Source organism: Heterodontus francisci, chromosome 16, assembly GCF_036365525.1.
Source record: "Heterodontus francisci isolate sHetFra1 chromosome 16, sHetFra1.hap1, whole genome shotgun sequence".
Classification (NCBI taxonomy): Eukaryota; Metazoa; Chordata; class Chondrichthyes; order Heterodontiformes; family Heterodontidae; genus Heterodontus; species Heterodontus francisci.
The window spans coordinates 100070475-100095652 of NC_090386.1; the positions used below are offsets into that span (position 1 = coordinate 100070475).

Genomic DNA, 25178 nt, shown 5'->3' on the forward strand with positions numbered 1-25178 from the left:
GGGATTTATCCTAGGATTCTCTGGGAAGCTAGGGAGGAGATTGCAGAGCCGTTGTTGTTGATCTTTATGTCGTCATTGTCGACAGGAGTAGTGCCGGAAGACTGGAGGATAGCAAATGTTGTCCCCTTGTTCAAGAAGGGGAGTAGAGACAGCCCTGGTAATTATAGACCTGTGAGCCTTACTTCGGTTGTGGGTAAAATGTTGGAAAAGGTTATAAGAGATAGGATTTATAATCATCTTGAAAAGAATAAGTTCATTTGCGATAGTCAGCACAGTTTTGTGAAAGGTAGGTCGTGCCTCACAAACCTTATTGAGTTTTTCGAGAAGGTGACCAAACAGGTGGATGAGGGTAAAGCCGTGGATGTGGTGTATATGGATTTCAGTAAGGCGTTTGATAAGGTTCCCCACGGTAGGCTATTGCAGAAAATACGGAAGTATGGGGTTGAAGGTGATTTAGAGCTTTGGATCAGAAATTGGCTAGCTGAAAGAAGACAGAGGGTGGTGGTTGATGGCAAATGTTCATCCTGGAGTTTAGTTACTAGTGGTGTACCGCAAGGTTCTGTTTTGGGGCCACTGCTGTTTGTCATTTTTATAAATGACCTGGATGAGGGTGTAGAAGGGTGGGTTAGTAAATTTGCGGATGACACGAAGGTCGGTGGAGTTGTGGATAGTGTCGAGGGGTGTTGTAGGGTACAGAGGGACATAGATAGGCTGCAGAGCTGGGCTGAGAGATGGCAAATGGAGTTTAATGCGGAGAAGTGTGACGTGATTCACTTTGGAAGGAGTAACAGCAATGCAGAGTACTGGGCTAATGGGAAGATTCTTGGTAGTGTAGATGAGCAGAGAGATCTTGGTGTCCAGGTAAACGAGTACTTTGCATCGGTATTCACCGAGGAGAGGGACATGACGGATGTTGAGGTTAGGAACAGATGTTTGATTACTCTAGGTCAAGTTGGCATAAGGAGGGAGGAAGTGTTGGGTATTCTAAAGGACATTAAGGTGGACAAGTCCCCAGGTCCGGATGGGATCTATCCCAGGTTACTGAGGGAAGCGAGAGAGGAAATAGCTGGGGCCTTAACAGATATCTTTGCAGCATCCTTAAACACGGGTGAGGTCCCGGAGGACTGGAGAATTGCTAATGTTGTCCCCTTGTTTAAGAAGGGTAGCAGGGATAATCCAGGTAATTATAGACCGGTGAGCCTGACGTCAGTGGTAGGGAAGCTGCTGGAGAAGATACTGAGGGATAGGATCTATTCCCATTTGGAAGAAAATGGGCTCATCAGTGATAGGCAACATGGTTTTGTGCAGGGAAGGTCATGTCTTACCAACTTAATAGAATTCTTTGAGGAAGTGACAAAGTTGATTGATGAGGGAAGGGCTGTCGATGTCATATACATGGACTTCAGTAAGGCGTTTGATAAGGTTCCCCATGGCAGGCTGATGGAGAAAGTGAAGGCGCTTGGGGTCCAAGGTGTACTAGCTAGATGGATAAAGAACTGGCTGGGCAACAGGAGACAGAGAGTAGCAGTAGAAGGGAGTTTCTCAAAATGGAGACATGTGACCAGTGGTGTTCCACAGGGATCCGTGCTGGGACCACTGTTGTTTGTGATATACATTAATGATTTGGAGGAAAGTATAGGTGGACTGATTAGCAAGTTTGCAGACGACACTAAGATTGGTGGAGTAGCAGATAGTGAAGGGGACTGTCAGAGAATACTGCAGAATATAGATAGATTAGAGAGTTGGGCAGAGAAATGGCAGATGGAGTTCAATCAGGGCAAATGCGAGGTGATGCATTTTGGAAGATCCAATTCAAGAGTGAACTATACAGTAAATGGAAAAGTCCTGGGGAAAATTGATGTCCAGAGAGATTTGGGTGTTCAGGTCCACTGTTCCCTGAAGGTGGCAACGCAGGTAAATAGAGTGGTCAAGAAGGCATACGGCATGCTTTCCTTCATCGGACGGGGCATTGAGTACAGGAGTTGGCAGGTCATGTTACAGTTGTATAGGACTTTGGTTCGGCCACATTTGGAATACTGCGTACAGTTCTGGTCGCCACATTATCAAAAGGATGTGGATGCTTTGGAGGGTGCAGAGGAGGTTCACCAGGATGTTGCCTGGTATGGAGGGCGCTAGCTATGAAGAGAGGTTGAGTAGATTAGGATTATTTTCATTAGAAAGACGGAGGTTGAGGGGGGACCTGATTGAGGTGTACAAAATCATGAGAGGTATAGACAGGGTGGATAGCAAGAGGCTTTTTCCCAGAGTGGGGGTTTCAATTACTCGAGGACACGAGTTCAAAGTGAAAGGGGAAATGTTTAGGGGGGATATGCGTGGAAAAATCTTTACGCAGAGGGTGGTGGGCACCTGGAATGCATTGCCAGCGGAGGTGGTAGATGCGGGCACGATGGAGTCTTTTAAGATGTATCTAGACAGATACATGAATGGGCAGGAAGAAAAGAGATACAGAACCTTAGAAAATAGGCGACATGTTTAGAGAGAGGATCTGGATCGGCGCAGGCTTGGAGGGCCGAAGGGCCTGTTCCTGTGCTGTAATTTTCTTTGTTCTTTGTTACATAAATCCCTGAAAGTTGCTACCCAGGTTAATAGGGCTGTTAAGAAGGCATATGGTGTGTTAGCTTTTATTAGTAGGGGAATCGAGTTTCGGAGCCACGAGGTCATGATGCAGCTGTACAAAACTCTGGTGAGGCCGCACCTTGAGTATTGCGTGCAGTTCTGGTCACCGCATTATAGGAAGGATGTGGAAGCTTTGGAAAGGGTGCAGAGGAGATTTACTAGGATGTTGCCTGGTATGGAGGGAAGGTCTTACGAGGAAAGGCTGAGGGACTTGGGGTTGTTTTCGTTAGAGAGAAGGAGGAGAGGTGACTTAATAGAGACATACAAGATAATCAGAGGGTTAGATAGGGTGGATAGTGAGAGTCTTTTTCCTCGGATGATGATGGAAAACACGAGGGGACATAGCTTTAAGTTGAGGGGTGAAAGATATAGGACAGATGTCAGAGGTAGTTTCTTTACGCAGAGAGTAGTAGGGGCATGGAACGCCCTGCCTGCAACAGTAGTAGACTCGCCAACTTTAAGGGCATTTAAGTGGTCATTGGATAGACATATGGATGAAAATGGAATAGTGTAGGTCAGATGGTTTCACAGGTCGGCGCAACATCGAGGGCCGAAGGGCCTGTACCGCGCTGTAATGTTCTAATATACATGTCTGTCACAGTATAACACTGGGGTACAGTACTGGTGGGGACAGGTCTGTCACTGTACAACACTGGGGTACAGTACTGGTGGGGACAGGTCTGTCAGTGTATAACACTGGGGTACAGTACTGGTGGGGACAGGTCTGTCACTGTATAACACTGGGGTACAGTACTGGTGGGGACAGGTCTGTCAGTGAATAACACTGGGGTACAGTACTGGTGGGGACGGGTCTGTCAGTGAATAACACTGGGGTACAGTACTGGTGGGGACAGGTCTGTCACTGTATAACACTGGGGTACAGTACTGGTGGGGACAGGTCTGTCACTGAATAACACTGGGGTGCAGTACTGGTGGGGACAGGTCTGTCACATGTATAACACTGGGGTACAGTACTGGTGGGGACCGGGCTGTCAGTGAATAACACTGGGGTACAGTACTGGTGGCGACAGGTCTGTCACTGTATAACACTGGGGGAAGAGTACTGGTGGGGACAGGTCTGTCACTGTTTATCACTGGGATACAGTACTGGTGGGGACAGGTCTGTCACTGTATAACACTGGGGTACAGTACTGGTGTGTACGGGTCTGTCACTGTATACCACTGGTGTACAGTACTGGTGGGGACAGGTCTGTCACTGTATAACACTGGGGTACAGTACTGGTGGGGACAGGTCTGTCACTGTATAACACTGGGGATACAGTACTGGTGGGGACAGGTATGTCAGTGTATAACACTGGGTACAGTACTGGTGGGGACAGGTCTGTCACTGTATAACACTGGGGTGCAGTACTGGTGGGTACAGATCTGTCACTGTATAACACTTGGGTACAGTACTGGTGGGGACAGGTCTGTCACTGTATAACACTGGGGATACAGTACTGGTGGGGACAGGTATGTCAGTGTATAACACTGGGTACAGTACTGGTGGGGACAGGTATGTCAGTGTATAACACTGAGGTACAGTACTGGTGGGGACAGGTATGTCAGTGTATAACACTGAGGTACAGTACTGGTGGGGACAGGTATGTCACTGTATAACACTGAGGTACAGTACTGGTGGGGACAGGTATGTCAGTGTATAACACTGGGTACAGTACTGGTGGGGACAGGTATGTCAGTGTATAACACTGAGGTACAGTACTGGTGGGGACAGGTATGTCACTGTATAACACTGAGGTACAGTACTGGTGGGGACAGGTATGTCAGTGTATAACACTGGGTACAGTACTGGTGGGGACAGGTATGTCAGTGTATAACACTGGGGTACAGTACTGGTGGGGACAGGTATGTCAGTGTATAACACTGGGTACAGTACTGGTGGGGACAGGTATGTCAGTGTATAACACTGGGGTACAGTACTGGTGGGGACAGGTATGTCAGTGTATAACACTGGGGTATAGTACTGGTGGGGACAGGTCTGTCACTGTATAACACTGGGTACAGTACTGGTGGGGACAGGTATGTCAGTGTATAACACTGAGGTACAGTACTGGTGGGGACAGGTATGTCACTGTATAACACTGAGGTACAGTACTGGTGGGGACAGGTATGTCAGTGTATAACACTGGGTACAGTACTGGTGGGGACAGGTATGTCAGTGTATAACACTGGGTACAGTACTGGTGGGGACAGGTATGTCAGTGTATAACACTGGGTACAGTACTGGTGGGGACAGGTATGTCAGTGTATAACACTGGGTACAGTACTGGTGGGGACAGGTATGTCAGTGTATAACACTGGGGTACAGTACTGGTGGGGACAGGTATGTCAGTGTATAACACTGGGGTATAGTACTGGTGGGGACAGGTATGTCAGTGTATAACACTGGGTACAGTACTGGTGGGGACAGGTATGTCAGTGTATAACACTGGGGTACAGTACTGGTGGGGACAGGTATGTCAGTGTATAACACTGGGGTATAGTACTGGTGGGGACAGGTCTGTCACTGTATAACACTGGGGTACAGTACTGGTGGGGACAGGTCTGTCACTGTATAACACTGGGTACAGTACTGGTGGGGACAGATCTGTCACTGTATAACACTGAGGTACAGTACTGGTGGGGACAGGTCTGTCACTGTATAACACTGGGGTACAGTACTGGTGGGTACAGATCTGTCACTGTGTAACACTTGGGTACAGTACTGGTGGGGACAGGTCTGTCACAGTATAACACTGAGGTACAGTACTGGTGGGGACAGGTCTGTCACTGTATAACACTGGGGTACAGTACTGGTGGGGACAGGTCTGTCACTGTATAACACTGGGTGCAGTACTGGTGGGGACAGGTCTGTCACAGTATAACACTGAGGTACAGTACTGGTGGGGACAGGTCTGTCACTGTATAACACTGGGGTACAGTACTGGTGGGGACAGATCTGTCACTGTATAACACTGGGTACAGTACTGGTGGGGACAGGTCTGTCACAGTATAACACTGAGGTACAGTACTGGTGGGGACAGGTCTGTCACTGTATAACACTGGGGTACAGTACTGGTGGGGACAGGTCTGTCACTGTATAACACTGGGGTACAGTACTGGTGGGGACAGGTCTGTCACTGTATAACACTGGGGTACAGTACTGGTGGGGACAGGTATGTCAGTGTATAACACTTGGGTACAGTACTGGTGGGGACAGGTCTGTCACTGTATAACACTGAGGTACAGTACTGGTGGGGACAGATCTGTCACTGTATAACATGGGTACAGTACTGGTGGGGACAGATCTGTCACTGTATAACACTGGGTACAGTACTGGTGGGGACAGGTCTGTCACTGTATAACACTGGGGTACAGTACTGGTGGGGCCAGGTCTGTCAGTGTATAACACTGGGGTACAGTACTGGTGGGGACAGGTCTGTCACTGTATAACACTTGGGTACAGTACTGGTGAGGACAGGTGTGTCACTGTATAACACTGGGGTAGAGCACTGGTGTGGACAGGTCTGTCACTGTGTAACACTGGGGTACAGTACTGGTGGAGACAGGTCTGTCAGTGTATAACACTTGGGTACAGTACTGGTGGGGACAGGTCTGTCACTGTATAACACTGAGGTACAGTACTGGTGGGGACAGATCTGTCACTGTATAACATGGGTACAGTACTGGTGGGGACAGATCTGTCACTGTATAACACTGGGTACAGTACTGGTGGGGACAGGTCTGTCACTGTATAACACTGGGGTACAGTACTGGTGGGGCCAGGTCTGTCAGTGTATAACACTGGGGTACAGTACTGGTGGGGACAGGTCTGTCACTGTATAACACTTGGGTACAGTACTGGTGAGGACAGGTGTGTCACTGTATAACACTGGGGTAGAGCACTGGTGTGGACAGGTCTGTCACTGTGTAACACTGGGGTACAGTACTGGTGGGGACAGGTCTGTCACTGTATAACACTTGGGTACAGTACTGGTGAGGACAGGTGTGTCACTGTATAACACTGGGGTACAGTACTGGTGGGTACACTTTTCATTGGGACTGAGATATTAAATGAAGTATATCATGACATTAAAGGCAGATTTCCCATATTGTGTTGGTACCGTCAAAGCAAACCAGTTAAATGTTGGTTCTGTCCATTTGTGTCGATTCTGTAATCTGTGCATTTATCACATGACCCTCCAAATTTAGTTTTCATCTGCAGTTTTGCCTTGTTTCTGATGTATTGGAGCAATTGGACGAGACTGAGTAGCTGTGTGTTGCTGTCTATTACACTGACTGCAGCTCTCTCATTCTCACCATCACCATGTCTTTAATATTGAAATTCCCAGCTTTGGGCAATGCTGCCAACCAGAACCAGTCTTTGTCCAATTGGAGCAAAGGGGGCGGGGTCTGTGGAGTGGGCGGGGCTGGAACACGTGACCGTATCCCCCCACTGCAGTCGCACATCCGCCGCAGTGACGTCACTTCCCGCGGGGTAAGATGGCGGCTTGAGGTAGAGAGACTGATACCGTGGGGCCGCGGTGAGTAAACCGGACACGGGGAGCGTGGGCTCCGGACACCAAGTCAGTGGCCGGCCTGGGATACGGAGCAGGAAGCAGCTCACCGCGCCCGGACAGTGTAACCAGGACCTCAGTCTCCGGGGGGAGGTTAGAGGAGCTGGTGCAACAGGAGCGATGGGGGGGGGAAATAAGACTTTTGATCTTCACATGATCTCCACCCAGTGTTTACCCTGGAATGTTGCAATCAGCAGTTAGACTCAAAACAATTGGAATTTATGACAAACCTAACTTTAACATAAAACGCTTGTAAATTGCTCACCAGAAACACACTGTGCATGTATCTAATAAGTACTGTACTATTCAGTGATTCCTCAAGTGACATGGGAATGGTCTGGAGGAATTAAAAGTTACCAGTTAGTCTGATATTCTAATGTAGATTAAAACCAGGCATAATTTAATACCATTGCAAAATTCTAGACAGCGTGCATGATATGTCTGTCAAAATAAAGGGGGCAGAACTGGCTCACATCAAGGTTAGACCTGAATTCACTCAGCAGGTCTGGCAGCATCTGTGGAAAGAGAAGCAGAGTTCCGAAGAAGGGTCACTGACCCGAAACGTTAACTCTGCTTCTCTTTCCACAGATGCTGCCAGACCTGCTGAGTGAATCCAGCATTTCTTGTTTTTGTTTCAGATTTCCAGCATCTGCAGTATTTTGCTTTTATTTTAAGGTTAGACCTGAGTTTATAGCATTAAACTTGTGATAATCGTCAAAATTAAGTTATTTCTGTTTCTGTGACCTTGCTGGGGAAATGACAGCTATCAGTGTGCTTGATCAGCAATAGTGTTTTTTAAAAATAAAAACATATGCGAATCCGAAAGCACAGGTGAATCCAGATTTAGTGGAATCCAAAAGTGGCAGAGTTGTGGGCAATGAATATCAGAATCCTCTGCAAGGCCCAGTGCCAATTTTTTAAGACAGGAATTGCTGTCACTGGCTGAGCTTTCACTGGCATATTGGCATTGGGGGGAGGAGATGGTGATTCTGGGTTAGCAATCAGTTATGGTGTTCTCTAACCACTCTGTCCCTCTCCTCTAGATGCCAGTCACAGTAGGACCGTATGGGCAGTCACAGCCCAGCTGCTTCGATAGGGTTAAAATGGGCTTCATGATGGGCTGCGCAGTTGGCATGGCGGCAGGTGCACTTTTCGGCAGCTTCTCGTGTCTCCGGTCAGTACAATCATCTTCTGTGCTTACATTTTGTTTCCTTTCAACACAAGTACAAATGGTATTTTTTAATCAGCCGACTGTCCCACACAAAGCTCCGCCCTGTTGCAGTACCACCAACGTTTGGGTCACTGTTGCCCAATTATTATTGCCTGGGCAGAGCAGAGGCCAGCTTGTCCTGTTCTTGCCAGACTGGTTTCCCTTCCAGAGAAGCAGCAAACTCAGCACCAGCTTCTCATGAAATGGGTTTGGTTGCCATAATTCAGATCCTACTGACATTGGTACAAAAACTGCCCTCAAGCACCAAATCGGCAAGCTCAGGCTATGGCATATTTTAGAGTCGGGGGGAGGGGCAGAAGCAGTACCTTTTGGGCTGCATATAGCCTGCGAATATTTGCTTACACTGGATGCACAATATGGAAAGTGTTTCCCTCCCCAGCACGTGAATCCCTAACTCCTAGTGGACATGGGAATGTGAGATAGCCCTAAAGGGACCATCTTGATCGATTTCAGTCAGCAGCAAAAACAGTTGGAATTAAATTTTAAACCAGCTGTAAACTGTTTTCTAAATTACTGAGTTTGGCCATGGCATATTTATCCTGAATATCTTAAGTTCAAAAGATTATCTAAAAGACAGTATCAAATCCTTTGTCCTTAGAAAAGATCAATAATCATCTTTATAAAAGCATTGGTTACAGGTGATCAGTATTGAGCAGTTGCAGCCTCTGACTGCACTTGTAATAAGTGTCACAGCTTTGCTCTAAATCCACTGCAGTTACCGTGAGAGGTTCTGAGTCGAGTTAGAAGATCAGCCATGATCGTACTGAATGTTGGAGCAGACTCGAGAGGCTGTATGACGTTCTCCTGTTCCTGGTGTTATTCTTAGATGAAGATGCTCCTTTGGATCACGTTCTTTCTAGTGCAACTCATGGACTGGGTGGGGGGGGCCTTGGTTTAATGTCTCATCGGACAGATAATCTAACAGTTCAGTGCTGGAGGACCCAGCTAAGTTTATATTTAGAACTCTGGCAACTGAGCCAGGCTGAAACTCCAAGTAGGTTTTTCCCTGCATTTACCAAACTTGACAAATTTTGACTCCATCTCTGTACTGTGTAAATGGTGGCAATATGTTAACTACTGGCAGTTAGCTGAGAGATTGAGCTTGGCCTGTGTTCTAGTAGAATATATCCGTCTCACTGAATTGGAGGGAAGGGGTGAGGTCAAGAATTTCTAGTGTATTAACCAGGTGTCAGGTGCCATTACTTGTATGTCGTTAGGCTCCAGCCATATCGGGTGTAACCCTACCTTTGCTCGGTTTCTAGGCTGGGGCTGAGAGGCCGAGACCTGCTGGGTGGTGTTGGGAAGACCATGATGCAGAGCGGAGGCACGTTTGGAACCTTCATGGCGATTGGAATGGGAATCAGATGTTAACAAGACCATCCTTTTATTTCTGCTGAAGCTTCAAGTGTTGCAGATAATGTCACCTGTCTGTCTGATTACCAGCTGTATAATAATGGAGATTAAAGTGTATGATTTACTGTTGCATCAAGTTCTGGAAATGAATTGGGGTGTTTCTCCAATAGTAGCTGAACTTTTAAAGGGTCCGTAATGGTAACTGAACGCAACAGGGTGACAAATATCACAGAAATGTCTTTAATAGGGAAAGTTTTTACTTAATAAATATTTAATGAGCACAGTAGCAGACTTCAGGAGGATACAGGCAGACTGGTGAAATGGGCAGATTAAATTTAATGAATAAATGTGAAGTGATGCATTTTGATAGGAAAAATGAGGGGCAATATTAAATAAATGGTACAATTTTAAACAGGGTTCAGGAATGAGACAGCCTGGGGTGTATGGATACAAATCCTTGAAGACACAAGACAAGTTGAAAGGCTGTTAAAAAGCATATGGAACCCTCTGCTTTATAAACAGAGGCATAGAGTACAAAAACAAGGAAGTGAGGTAAACTTTCTAAAACATAAGCCTCAATTGGAGTATTTTCAATTCCGGGAGTCAAGGTTTTGGAGAGGCTGCAGAGGAGATTTATCGGATGTGGAATTTCAGTTATGTGGAGAAGCTGGGGGTGGGGCTTCATCTTGGATCAGCAAAAATTCAAGGTGTTCAAAATCATGAAGTGTTTTGACGGTTTCCCCACATTTACTCTGTTTCCACTGGCAGGAGGGTCAGTCACCAGAGGACACAGATTTAAGGTAATTGGCAAAATAACTTGAAGCGACACGCAATTTGTTTTTTATATAGTTGAGTTGTGGTGAAAGATTCAAAATAACATGCATAAGGAAATTGGATAAATAAAGGGAAAGAGCAGAAGGGTGTAGGAATGTTCTTTCAAAGATCTGGCACAGGCCAGAAGTCCTGCTGTGCAGTATGATTCTGAGACAGGTGGGCTTGTTCCAGGTCCAGTTAGGGCTCATGGTTGGAATGATTTTGGCCTCAGAAGCACTGATTTACAATAAGTAAATAGTTTGTCTTTGAGCCATCCAGTCAAGGAGGATTTCTATCCTTGCCTACACTGAGTAAGGGCAGTTACAGGGGGTTACAATTGGCTGGTTTGCAGGTGGGTGGGGTAAGAATTGTTTATGATTTATGTTCCTGACCATTCTACAGTCACTGTTACTGCGAGCGGATGTGTGGACCCGGAGTAAGGACAGGAGCTGGCTTGGCTGTGGGGCCATCGACAGTCATTTATTAAGCGTTTACAAGAGTAACAGCTGCTTCAGAGTGTCAGTGGAGGACACACGTACCCATGTGATCCCTTCCTGGTGAGGGAGTCAACAACTTCAGATGATGATTGGGGAAATAGCACCCAGAGTCATCGGCATGTCCTGGCATCTATTTAAACTTTAGTAAACTGGATTGTCTCCAACGCTCAAAAATAAAGTACTTTGTGCGACGTCTTTTTTTGACTTGAGCCTGGACTCCAAACCTGCACACGGTGCTCTTTCTCTTCCACCTACATAATGTTTTCCTCTTTCTCTCAGTCTTGGACTGTTTTGCTTACCTTGTTGTGCTGTGATTTTGCTTCCATCCAAAGGATTGACTATTCCTGGATAATCACTCCCGAAGGAGAGATGTTTGATGTAGTGGGTCATGTTTATCTGGAGGAGAAAGAAGCAGATCATGTTACTCCAGAAATGTATTTCACAGCAGGATGTTTTTCTAGATCAGTGTAACCACTGAATGGCCCATTATTTTCATTCTTGATTGTAATCGCTCTACCAATGGTGGGTGTGTCTTCAGCTGCTTAAGCCCTAAGCTCTGGAATTCCCTCTCTAAACCTCTTCACCTCCCTCTCCTTCAAAATCTACCTCTTTGACCAAGTGTTTGGTCACCTGTCCTAATATCTCGTGGTTTGGTATCAAGTTTCGGTTGATAATCATTGCTGTGAAACACCCTGCTACATTTTACTTTGTTTATGGTGCTATATAAATGCAAGCTGTTGGAGGAGATTGAGTACACGCGGGTAACAAATGGTTTACATTCAGGAGGTGTTGAGCACATCACAGATGGTGGTGCTGAATTCCAGATAGACAGACAGTCTCAAGAGTCCAACACTACCATCAGAATTTGGATAGAACTAAATGTTAGATTTAAAGGAAAAGTTCAGAGGCAGTGGGTAATGTGTGAGAACCCCTCCTTAACCATTCCTGAAACTAACCCCATTACCCCTGAGGAGCATAGGAAGAGGCTAGTTAGATCTTGGCTGATATGCACCTTAACTCCATATCTCAACATCAATCTCAGTCTTGAAAGCTTCCACAACCTTTTGGTGAGTTGGGTGGAGTTCCAGATTTCCACTCCCCTTTGTGTGAAGAAATGCTTCCAGACATCACCCCTGAATGGCCTGGCTCAAATTTTAAAATTATGCCCCTCTGTTCTGGACTCCCCCCTGCAGAGGAAATAGTTTTTATCTATCTAGCCTTTTAAATCCTTTAACTATTTTAAACACCTCAATTAGGTCACCACTTAATCTTATATACTCAAAGGGAATACAAGCCTAGTCTGTGCAAGATGTCCTCATAATTTAATCCTTTTAGCCCCAGTATCATTCTGGCAAATCAGTTCCTACCTTCTCACTATTTAAAAAAAAAAATACTCTCATCTATCTATTTTGGATCCAAAGTGGATGATCTCTCACTTTTCCATATTGAACTTCATCTGCCACAGTTTTGCCTAGTCAATTGATCTATGTCCCTTTGCAATTTTCTGCTCTCGCCTGCACTACTTCCCGTCCCTCCTAACCCAATTTCATGTGTTCTTAAAAATATTTGATTTCAATGCAAAGCGCTTTTAAGGAAGATATTAGTCTGAGTTGTGTGATTTAACTGTTCAAGGTGCAACGTGAAATCAGCATTTAATAGATTAATAAAAACAATGTGCTCATGAGATTGCAGCTATACCTACATTGTCCAATCCGAAGGTCTGCAGGTCATGAACTGGGAGAGAAAAAAAGGAAGGAATTAAAAAATCGGAATTAACATTACTGGGCTCTTAATATATACTGGGAATGGTAGGATGGTGGTTATGTTATCAGACTACTAATCCAGAGGCATGAGTTCAAATCCCACCATGGCAGCTGGGGAATTTAAATTCAGTTAATTAAATAAATTTGGAATAAAAAGCTAGCATCAGTAATGCTGACCACGTAACTACTGATCTAGTTCATCTTTAGAGGAAGAAATCTGCTGTCATTACCCAGGCTGGCCTATATGTGATTCCAGATCCAATGTGGTTGACTTAACTGCCCTCTGAAACAGCTGAGCAAACCATGATTACAAAGTACAAGAATAAAACTGGATGAAATACCCAGTGTCCTTAGCACCGGACATGACAAATGCACACCCAGCCAACCCTACAGAGTCAGGAGACAAAGTCCTGTCATCACATTGAGGATATCCTCTATCGTGTTGTGTGGCACTACCACTGTGCTAAATGGGTTAGATTTCAAACAGATCTAGCAACTCAAAACTGGGCATCCATTAGGCACTGTGGGCCATCAGCAGCAGTAGAATTGTATTCAATCACAATCTGTAACCTCATGGGCTGGCATATCCCCCACTTTACCGTTACCATCAAGCTGAGGGACCAACCCTGGTTCAATGAAGAGTGCAGGAGAGCATGCCAGGAACAGCACCAGGCATACCTCAAAATGAGGTGTCGGCCTGGTGAAGCGACAACACAGGACTACTTGCATGCTAAACAGCAGATGGACTAAGCAATCCCACACCCAACGGATCAGATCAAAGTTCTGCAGTCCTGCCACATCCAGTCGCGAATGGTGGTGGACTATTAAACAATTGAAGAGGAGGCTCCAAAAAATCCCCATCCTCAATGATGGGCAAATCCAGCAAGTCAATGCAAAAGACAAGGCTGAAACACTTGCAACCATCTTCAGCCAGATGTGCCAAGTGGATGATCCAACTCTGCCTCCTCCTGACATCCCCACCACCTCAGCAGCCAGTCTTCAGCAAATTCGATTCACTCCATGTGATATCAATAAATAGCAGAAGGCACAGGATACAGCAAAGGCTATAGGCCCCAACAACATCCTGGCTGTAGTGAAGACCTGTGATCTAGAACTAGCCGCGCCCCTAGCCTAACTGTTCCAGTACAGCTACAAACACTGGCATCTACCCAACAATGTGAAAAATTGCCCAGGAATGTCCTGTCCACAAAAAGGAGAAATTCAAACCAGCCAATTACTGCCCATCAGTCTACTTTCAATCATCAGCAAAGCAATGCAAGGGGTCGTCGACAGTGTTAACTAATGGCATTTGCTCAGCGATAACCTGCTCACCAATGCTCAGTATGGGTTCAGGCAGGACCACTTGGCTGCAGACTTCATTACAGCCTTGGTCCAAACATGGACAAAAGAGCTGAATTCCGGATATAAGCGTGACTGTTGGGGAACACAGGGCTTAGTGAGAGAGAGGAACTGAAAAAAATCAGTATTAGTAGAGAAATGGTGTTGGGGAAATTGATGGGATTGAAGGCCGATAAAACCCCAGGGCCTGATGATATGCATCCCAGAGTACTTAAGGAAGTGTCCCTAGAAATAGTGGATGCATTGAATCTTTCAAGATTCTATAGACTCTGGAACAGTTCCTACAGATTGGAGAGTAGCTAATGTAACCCCACTATTTAAAATAGGAGGTAGAGAGAAAGCAGGGAATTATAGACCAGTCAGCCTGACGTCGGTAGTGGGGAAAATTCTAGAGTCCATTATCCAAGATTTTATAGCAGAGCACTTAGAGAACAGTGGTAGAATCAGACAGAGTCAGCATGGATTTACGAAAGGGAAATCATGCTTGACTAATCTTCTAGAATTCTTCGAGGATGTAACTAGTAGAGTTGATGAGGGGTAGCCAGTGGATGTGGTTTATTTGGACTTTCAGAAGGCTTTCGACAAAGTCCCACATAAGAGATTAGCATGTAAAATTAAAGCGCATGGGATTGGGGGTAGTGTATTGCGATGGATAGAAAATTGGTTGGCAGACAGGAAACAAAGAGTAGGGATAAATGGGTCTTTTTCTGAATGGCAGGCAGTGACCAGTGGGGTACCGCAGGGATCGGTGCTAGGACCCCAGCTATTCACAATATACATTAATGATTTAGATGAGGGAACTAAATGTAATATCTCCAAATTTGCAGATAACACAAAACTGGGTGGGAGGGCGAGTTGTGAGGAGGATGCAGAGAGGCTTCAGGGTGATTTGGACAAGTTGAGTGAGTGGGCAAATGCATGGCAGATGCAGTATAATGTGGATAAATGTGAGGTTATCCACTTTGGTAGCAAAAACAGGAAGGCAGATTATCTGAACGGCTATAAACTGAGGGAGGGGAATATGCAACGAGACCTGGGTGTTCTCATACACCAGTCGCTGAAGGTAAGCATGCAGGTGCAACAGGTGGTTAAAAAAGGCAAATGGTATGTTGGCCTTCATAGCGAGAGGATTAGAGTACAGGAGCAGGGATGTCTTGCTGCAATTATACAGGGCCTTGGTGAGGCCACACCTGGAATATTGTGTGCAGTTTTGGTCTCCTTATCTGAGGAAGGATGTTCTTGCTATAGAGGGAGTGCAGCAAAGGTTTACCAGACTGATTCCTGGGATGGTGGGACTGACGTATGAGGAGAGATTGAGTCGGTTAGGATTATATTCACTGGAGTTCGGAAGAGTGAGGGGGGGATCTCATAGAAACCTATACAATTCTAACAGGACTTGACAGGGTAGATGCAGGAAGGATGTTCCCGATGGTGGGGGAGTTCAGAACCAGGGGCCATAGTCTAAGGATACAGGGTAAACCTTTAAGGACTGAGATGAGGAGAAATTTCTTCACCCAGAGAGTGGTGAGCCTGTGGAATTCGCTACCACAGAAAGCAGTTGAGGCTAAAACATTGTATGTTTTCAAGAAGGAGTTAGATATAGCTCTTGGGTCTAAAGGGATCAAAGGGTATGGGGCGGAAGTGGGAACAGGTTACTGAGTTGGATGATCAGCCATGATCATAATGAATGGCGGAGCAGGCTCGAAGGGCCGAATGGCCTACTCCTGCTCCTATTTTCTATGCCCAAGGCAACATCTGATCGAATGTAACATCACGGAGCCCTAGCAAAATTGAAGTCAATAGGCATGAGGGAAACCTCTCCACTGGTTGGAGTCATACCTAGCACAGAGGACGATCGTTATGGTTGTTGAAGGCCAATTATCTCAGTCCCAGGACATCACTGCAGGAGTTCCTCAGGGTAGCGTCCTAGGCCCAACCATCTTCAACTGCTTCAGCAATGACCTTCTCCCCATCATAAGATCAGAAGTGGGGATTTTGCTAATGATTACAGTGTTTAGTTCCATTTGCAACTCATCAGATAATGATTGCATGCAGCAATGGACCAACATTCAGGCTTGTGCCTTTATGTGACGTGAATGTTACTTGCCACTTAAGTGTTAGGCAACGATCATCTCCAACAAGATGGAATCTAACCACTCACCCTTGACATTCTACGGCATCAACATCCTGTGTGGGAGTCACCGCTGATGAGAAACCTACTGGACCAGCCATATAAATACTTTGGCTGCAAGAGAGCTCCGAGGCTGGGTATTCTGTGACGAGTGAGTCATGTCCTGACTAATGTACCCTCTCATTTTTTTTGTAATACGCAGGCAATTTGTTTAAGTGTACAGGTCGTTAAATTTGTTTGCATGTCCAGCCTGCACAGGAATGTTTGGGTTGCTGCAAGGCCCTGCAGCATAGAGGAAACATTGGTCCTGACTCCCCAGTGCCTGTCACCATCTACCAGGCACAAGTCGGGAGTGTGATGGAATACTCTCCACTTACCTGGATGGGTGCAGCTCCAACAACACTCAAAAAGCTTAGCACCATCCAGGACAAAGCAGCCCACTTGATTGGCATCCCATCCACCAACGTCAACATTCATTCCCTCCCCCACTGACACATAGTGACAGCAGTGTGTACCATCTACAAGATGCACTCCAGCAACTCACCAAGGCTTCTTCAACAGCACCTTCCAAACTTGTGACCTTAACCACCTGGAAGGGCAAGGGCAGCAGATGGACAAAAACACCACCACCACCTGCAAGCTCCCCTCCTATCCATGACTTGGAAATATATTGCCACTCCTTCATCCTTGCCCTGGTGACCAGTACCCAATGATCATGAGGAAGTTTTTACTTTGTTTAATTATTGTACATAAGCAAGCTGGTTACTTTTGCAGCCATTCTGCGAGATATTTCACATCCATTAGTCTCTGCTGTTAATATCACTCAATCCATGCATGGATATTCCTGAAATTGGGGATCAGCAGCGAAAGCCACAAGCATTAGTAACAACTGGCAAAACAGTTTTATAAAATAAGAGTTTAAAACTGATTTCAGATCCTTCCCTGACCCTCTCACAGATACAGCAGCCTAGTGGTTATTGATGATCAGTGACTGAAACTGAACTCGATAAATCTGATCAGTTGGCTTGTTCCAGACAATAACTTCAAGATGCTGATTGTGGTGAAAGCCCAAATGGTTAATTAATAGCCTGCAGGAAAGTGAACCAGAGACTCCAACCCAGCCTGAAATTCTGTGAGCGAGTCCAACGTGCCATTCAATTGGACAAAAACTAGTTCTGGTTGGCAGCATTGCCCACATCCTGGGAATTTCAATATTAAAGACATGGTGATTGTGGTAATGGAATGGAGAGAGAAAATTGGAAAGCAAAATAAACAGACACTGATCAAGGGGGAGCGACCAGCACAGTCAGTGTAATACAGAGTAACACACGGCTACTCAGTCTCTTCAATTTGCTCCAATACATCAGAATCAAGGCATATTTGCAGATGAAAACCAAACTCGGGGGCGGGGGGGGGGCGTCATGCGATAAATGCAGAGATTACAGAATAGACGCAAATGGACAGAAGCAACATTTAACTGGTTTGCTTTGACGGTACCAACACAATATGGGAAATCTGCCTTTAATGTCATGATATACTTCATTTAATATCTCAGTCCCAATGAAAACTGTACCCGCCAGTATTGTACCCCAGTGTTATTCAGTGACAGACCTGTCCCCACCAGTACTGTACCCCAGTGTTATTCAGTGACAGACCTGTCCCCACCACTGTACCCCAGTGTGATATTGAAAGGCCTGTCCCCACCAGTACTGTATCCCAGTGTGATAGTGAAAGGCCTGTCCCCACCAGTACTGTACCCCAGTGTTATTCAGTGACAGACCTGTCCCCACCAGTACTGTACCCCAGTGTGATAGTGAAAGGCCTGTCCCCACCAGTACTGTACCCCAGTGTTATACAGTGACAGACCTGTCCCCACCAGTACTGTACCCCAGTGTTATACAGTGACAGACCTGTCCCCACCAGTACTGTACCCCAGTGTTATTCAGTGACAGACCTGTCCCCACCAGTACTGTACCCCAGTGTTATACAGTGACAGACCTGTCCCCACCGGTACTGTACCCCAGTGTTATACAGTGACAGACCTGTCCCCACCGGTACTGTACCCGTGTTATACAGTGACAGACCTGTCCCCACCAGTACTGTACCCCAGTGTTATACAATGACAGACCTGTACCCAGCAGTACCGTACCCCCATGTTATACAGTGACAGACCTGTCCCCACCAGTACTGTACCTGTGTTATACAGTGACAGACCTGTCCCCACCAGTACTGTACCCATGTTATACAGTGACAGACCTGTCCCCACCAGTACTGTACCTGTGTTATACAGTGACGGACTTGTTCCCACCAGTACCGTACCCCCATGTTATACAGTGACAGACCTGTCCCCACCAGTACTGTACCTGTGTTATACAGTGACGGACCTGTTCCCACCAGTACCGTACCCCCATGTTATACAGTGACAGACCTGTCCCCACCAGTACCGTACCCCCATGTTATACAGTGACAGACCTGTGCCCCACCAGTACCGTACAAGAGAAAATATGATTAATGACCTGTGTCCATCATTTTTGTATCCCAATGTTATGGTGACAGACATGTACCCTACTCCCCAGTGGTTCTATGGTGACTGACATGTACCCATCAATTTTGTACCCTAGTGTTATAGAGACAGACCTGTACCCCCAGTGTTAGTTAATCTTCTCTCTCCAGACACAACTCAAGTTTGCAGTGCAGAATCACTAATTTTCCTGCAGGTGATCATCATGTCAGTGGCACTGAATGTAAATTCACCCGCTTATTCTGTTTATTGACTTCCCATTACACCGTATACATCCTTGCAACACTGCCCCGGTTAACACAAATCATAGGCAAGAACTCGACAGAATAAATAGGCTTTAGCAAAAGAGGGTGTTTCACAGGCATTCCAGCAAATTAGGTTTTACTAGCTGTAGAGAACTATTAAAGGCACATAGAGGGGAACAGAATCAAGAATTAGTCACTTACTCTCAACAGCATGGACTGCAAGGAAGAAAAGAAACAATTTTTAAAAGTAGAGAAGCATCATAGGGCAAACATAGAAAATTCGACTATATCTTGGAGAATAAAGCGGATTCACACAGGTGTAAAAATATTGGAAAACATCCAGTTTCAGACATAGAGTTTGGAGCTTTTTTTGCTAAGCTCATATTTAATAGGCATCACATATAAGGGCATTTCTCTCCGGAGGATGCATCATTCTCCATCTTCCCCCTTCTAACCCTACTTCCTTCTTTGTCCATCCCTGGAAAAAATACTCTTCCCTAGTCACTTTCAAACTCCCACACCCAGCCTTTGGGCCTCGATTTGACAATATTTCTACAGCTGTCGATCTGCTCAATCTCAACTTCACCTCCACCATTGATGCTTTGATGCTCTTGTTGCCAGTAAAACCTTTACTCTCTGCACTGGAGTGCTGACTTGGGGCTGCATTAGAGTGCTAAAGTGGGAGTTTTGTGACTGATGGAGTTTGGTGAGGAGGGCGCGAGGAGCTCCTTTCATTTCCTACCTGTCCTCAAAGAGCGTGAGGGGAGCCGAGAGTTTCCAAAGAGCACAGCTGACTGGTGAGTAAGTCTTGGTGGGTATTTTTCAAACTGGATTGAATTGTAAGTCATTGTTTTAGCAAGACTTAGGTGATTTTTTTTTTTATTATAATAGTCTTCCAAAGTTTTAAATTTAAAGGGTTTAGTCATGGCAGGAGAGCTTAAAGCCGTGGTTTGCTCCTCTTGCTGCATGTGGGAATCCGGAAACATTTCCAGTCCCGGGACCAGCATGTGTGCAGGAAGTGTGTTCAGCTGCAGCTCTTGGAAGCTCGGGTTTCAGAGCTGGAACGACGCTGGAAACACTGTGGAGCATCCGCGAGTCTGAGAGCTTCATGGATAGCACATTTAGAGAGGTGGTCACACTGCAGCTGAAAGGACTTGAGGAAGGAAGGGAATTGGTGACCACCGGCAGTCCAAGAGAAACAAGCAGGTAGTTCAGGAGTCCCCTGGGGTCCCGCTTGCAAATCGGTATTCCATTTTGGAGGCTGGTTCCTCCAGGGAGTGCGGACAGAGCCAAGCTTCTGGCACCACAAGCAGCCTGTCTGCACAGGAAGGGGGAAAGAGAGGAAGAGCAATAGTAATAGGGGATTCTATAGTTAGGGGAACAGATAGGCGCTACTGTGGCCGTCAATGTGACTCCAGGATGGTGTGTTGCCTCCCTGGTGCCAGGGTCCGGGATGTCACTGAACGGCTGCACGGCATCCTGAAGGGGGAGGGTGATAAGGCAGAGGTCATGGTACATTTTGGTACCAATGACATAGGTAGAAAGAGGGATGAGGTCTTGCATCAAGAATTCAGGGAGTTAGGCAGTAGACTAAAAAGCAGGACCTCTCGGATTGTAATCTCTGGATTACTCCCAGTGCCACGTGCTAGCGAGTATAGAAATAGGGGAATAGCACAGATGAATGCGTGGCTTAAGAGTTGGTGCAGGAGGGAGGGTTTTAGATTCCTGGACCACTGGGACCGTTTCTGGGGAAGGTGGGGCCTGTACAAGCGGGACGGTCTACATCTGAACCAGAGGGGGACTAACATCCTTGTTGGCGGGTTTGCTAGTGTTGTTGGGAGGAGTTTAAACTAATTTGGCAGGGGGAGGGGACGCAGACTCCTAGCAGAGTCGAGACACAGCTAAACACAGGAAAACAAACAAGTCAGAGGGAATAAAGCAGAAGTAAGTTTCAAGGGAGTAAGACCAGGATGGATGACCTCTACTTTAATGCTAGGAGTATTACAGGTAAACGGATGAGTTAAAGGCAAGGATTGACACGTGGAATTGTGATACAGTAGCCATTACGGAGACATGGTTGAGGGAGGGGCAGGATTGGCAGCTCAATATCCCAGGATATAGAATCTTCAGGCGAGACAGAGGAGGGGGTAAAAGAGGAGGGGGCATTGCAATATTAGTAAGAGGCAGTTACTGCAGTAAGGAGAGATGATATCTTGGAGGGGGCATCAAATGAAGCTTTATGGGTAGAGTTTAGGAATAAAAAAGGGACAGCCACATTGCTAGGTGTTTATTATAGACTCCCAGATAGTCAGCGGGAAATTGAGGAGCAAATATGTGTGCAATTTGCAGAGGTGTGTAAAAATAATAGGGTAATTATATTAGGTGATTTCAACTTTTCCAACATTAATTGGGATAGTCATCATGTTAAGGGCTTAGATGGAGTGGAGTTCTTAAAATGTATACAGGAGAACCTTTTAGCTCAATATGTAGAGGATCCAACAAGAGAGGGTGCAGTGCTGGACCTAATTCTGGGGAATGAAGCCGGACAGGTGGTTGATGTGTTGGTGGGAGAGCATTTTGGTGATAGCGACCACAACATGGTACAATTTAAGCTTGTTATGGAGAAAGAAATAGACAAGTTGCAAAAAAAGGTTTTGGATTGGGGGAGAGCGAATTTTAGTAAAATAAGGAAGGATCTGGCCAAGGTAGACTGGAAAGAGTTACTTGTCGGGAAATGTACAGAAGAGCAGTGGGGAGCATTCAAAAAGGAAATGGGGAGGGTACAGGTCCAACATGTTCCCTCTAGGGTAATAGGTAGGAGCAACAAGCCCAGAGAACCATGGATGACCAGAAACATTCAGGGTACGATGAGAAGGAAAAGAGAGGCTTTTAGCAAATACAAGGAGAGCAAATCAACGGAAGCATTGGTGGAGTACAGAAAGTGTAGGATGGAGCTTAAGAAAGCAATTAGGAGAGCAAAGAGGGGATACGAGAAAGCTCTGGCTAGTAAAAGTCGGGAAAATCCCAAGATATTCTATAAGTATATCAACGGGAAGAGGATAACCAGGGAAAGAGTAGGACACATTAGGGACCAAGGGGGAAATCTGTGGGTGGAGCCAGAGGACATTGGTAGGGTGTTGAACGAATACTTCACATCTGTCTTCATCCAAGAGGATGAGGATGTAGATATGGAGCTCAGAGAGAGACTGTGAGGTTCTTGAGCAAATTGTCATAGGGAGTGACAAGGTATTGGAGGTTTTGGCAGGCTTAAAAGTGGACAAATCTCCAGGCCCGAACGATTTGTGTCCCAGGATGCTGTGGGAGGTGAGGGTGGAGATTGCAGGGGCTCTGACCCTAATTTTTAATTCCTCTCTGGCCAAGGGGGAGGTGCCAGAGGACTGGAGAACAGCTAATGTGGTCCCACTATTTAAGAAAGGTTGTAGAGATAAGCCAAGGAACTACAGACCAGTGAGTCTCACGTCAGTGGAAGGGAAACTATTGGAGAAAATTCTGAAGGAGAGAATCTATCTCCACTTGGAGAGGCAAAATTTAATTAGGAACAGTCAGCATGGCTTTGTCAGAGGGAGGTCATGCCTAACAAATTTGATTGCATTTTTTGAGCATGTGACCAGGTGTGTAGATGAGGGTAGTGCAGTTGATGTAGTTTACATGGATTTCAGCAAAGCCTTTGACAAGGTCCCACATGGGAGACTTATCAAGAAAGCAAATGCACATGGGATACAGGGTAACTTGATAAGGTGGATTCAAAATTGGCTCAGCTGTAGGAGAGAGTGATGACAGACGGCTGTTTTAGTGACTGGAAGCCAGTGTCCAGTGGCGTACCACAGGGATCTGTGCTGGGTCCCCTATTGTTTGTCATTTATATAAACGACATAGATGACTATGTGGGGGGTAGGATAAGTAAGTTCGCGGATGACAAAAAGATTGGCCGAGTGGTTAACAGTGAGGTGGAGTGACTTGGGTTACAGGAAGATATAGACGGGATGGTCAAATGGGCAGAAAAGTGGCAGATGGAATTTAACGCTGAAAAGCGTGAGGTGATACACTTTGGAAGGAGTAATGTGACACGGAAGTATTCAATGAATGGCCTGACACTGGGAAGTTCCGAGGAACAAAGGGACCTTGGCGTGTTTGTCCATAGATCTCTGAAGGCAGAAGGGCAGGTTAATAGGGTGGTGAAAAAGGCATATGGGACACTTGCCTTTATCAATCGAGGCATAGATTATAAAAGCAGGGAGGTCAGGTTGGAGTTGTATAGAACTTTGGTAAGGCCACAGCTGGAGTACTGTGTGCAATTCTGGTCGCCACATGACAGGAAGGATGTGATTGCACTGGAGGGGGTGCAGAGGCAATTCACCAGGATGTTGCCTAGGATGGAACATTTAAGCTATGAAGAGAGGTTGGATAGGCTTGGGTTGTTTTCACTGGAGCAGAGAAGACTGAGGGGTGACCTGATCAAGGTGTACAAGATTATGAGGGGCATGGACAGGGTGGCTAGAGAGCAGCTGTTCCCCTTAGTTGAAGGGTCAGTTACGAGGGGACACAAGTTTAAAGTGAGTGACAGGAGGTTTAAGGGGGATTTGAGGAAGAACCTTTTTACCCAGAGGGTGATGACGGTCTGGAATGCACTGCCTGGGAGGGTGGTAGTGGCGGGTTGCCTCACATCCTTTAAGTACCTGGATGAGCACTTGGCACGTCATAACATTCAAGGCTATGGGCCAAGTGCTGGCAAATGGGATTAGGTAGACAGGTCAGGTGTCTTTAATGCATCGGTGCAGACTCGATGGGCCGAAAGGCCTCTTCTGCACTGTATTATTCTGTGATTCTTTCCAAATCTGCTCACTCCCCCACCACTGCCCACATCTCTGCTCCCTTAAGTTCAAGGGTCGCAGAATTGAAAAGATATGGCGGAGGACAACTGGTTTAGCCATTCAGCTAAAACTGCTCACTTTTTTTAAAAAAGAGATACAGCACTGAAACAAGCCCTTCGGCCCACCGAGTCTGTGCCGACCAACAACCACCCATTTATACTAACCCTGCAGTAATCCCATATTCCCTATCACCTACCTACACTAGGGGCAATTGACAATGGCCAATTTACCTATCACCTGCAAGTCTTTGGCTGTGGGAGGAAACCGGAGCACCCAGCGAAAACTCACGCGGTCACAGGGAGAACTTGCAAACTCCGCACAGGCAGTACCCAGAATCAAACTCGGGTCCCAGGAGCTGTGAGGCTGCGGTGCTAACCACTGCGCCTGGATCATCCTCCTGCTTTTCTTCACTACAATCCATCTTCGTAAACCCCTAACCCTTTCTCCTTCACACCCTCTTCTCCAACAAGTGTGAGGAGCTCATGGACATCTTGGTCACTTGCAGACCATCAGATCAGCTGCCTCTGCTGCTTCCCTCCTTTCCATGAGCCCAATGGCACAAACTTCCCTCAGGTTACCCTGCCCTAGCCCTGAACTCGCATCTTTGTCTAGTTTCTTCTCCCTCTCCGAGCTCATCTTGTCCATGAGACCTACCCCTTGCTCTCTCGATCCTATTGCCACCAAATTGTTTACCACCCAACTTCTCCCCCTGGTCCCCATGTCAGCCAATATTGTCAACAGTTCCCTATCCTCAGGTACTGTCCCCTCCTTCAAATCTGCAATCATCCCGCTCTTCAAAAAATTCATCCCTGTCCCCTCAGTCGTTGCAAACTACCACTCCATCTCCAAATTCCCTTACCTCTCCACAATCTTTAAATGTGCTGTCGCCTCCCAAATCCATACCCACCTTTCCTGGAACTCCATGTTCTAATCTACCCTGCCACATTACCGAAACCAGCCCTGATCAAAGTCACAAATGACATCCTACGTCAATGTGACAAAGCTGAACTATTCTCCTTGTCCTTCTTGACCTGTCTGCAGCCTTTGACATGGTTGACCACACCATCCTCCTCCAATCACTCCACCATTGTCCAGCTGGGTGGGAATGCTCTCACCTGGTTCCATTCCTCTTTGCAATGTCCTGCAATAGCTTCTCTTC

General features: G+C 46.3%; 2 protein-coding genes across 2 annotated transcripts in view; one reads left to right on the plus strand and one right to left on the minus strand.

Annotated features, from left to right (window-relative positions):
* ergic3 (ERGIC and golgi 3) overlaps positions 1–25178 on the minus strand; it is a 58920-nt gene that overhangs the window by 10740 nt on the left and 23002 nt on the right. The window contains exons 7-8 of the mRNA XM_068048721.1: positions 12811–12842; positions 11408–11504 (exon numbers count right to left, since the gene is read on the minus strand). Coding sequence (XP_067904822.1) covers positions 11408–11504; positions 12811–12842 — 129 coding nt within the window. The remainder of the gene's footprint in view (positions 1–11407; positions 11505–12810; positions 12843–25178) is intronic.
* On the plus strand, positions 7101–9935 carry romo1 (reactive oxygen species modulator 1). The gene is made up of 3 exons (XM_068048722.1): positions 7101–7181; positions 8258–8388; positions 9708–9935. The coding sequence occupies exons 2-3, from the start codon at positions 8258–8260 to the stop codon at positions 9814–9816; spliced, it is 240 nt and encodes a 79-aa protein (XP_067904823.1). The 5' UTR covers positions 7101–7181; the 3' UTR covers positions 9817–9935.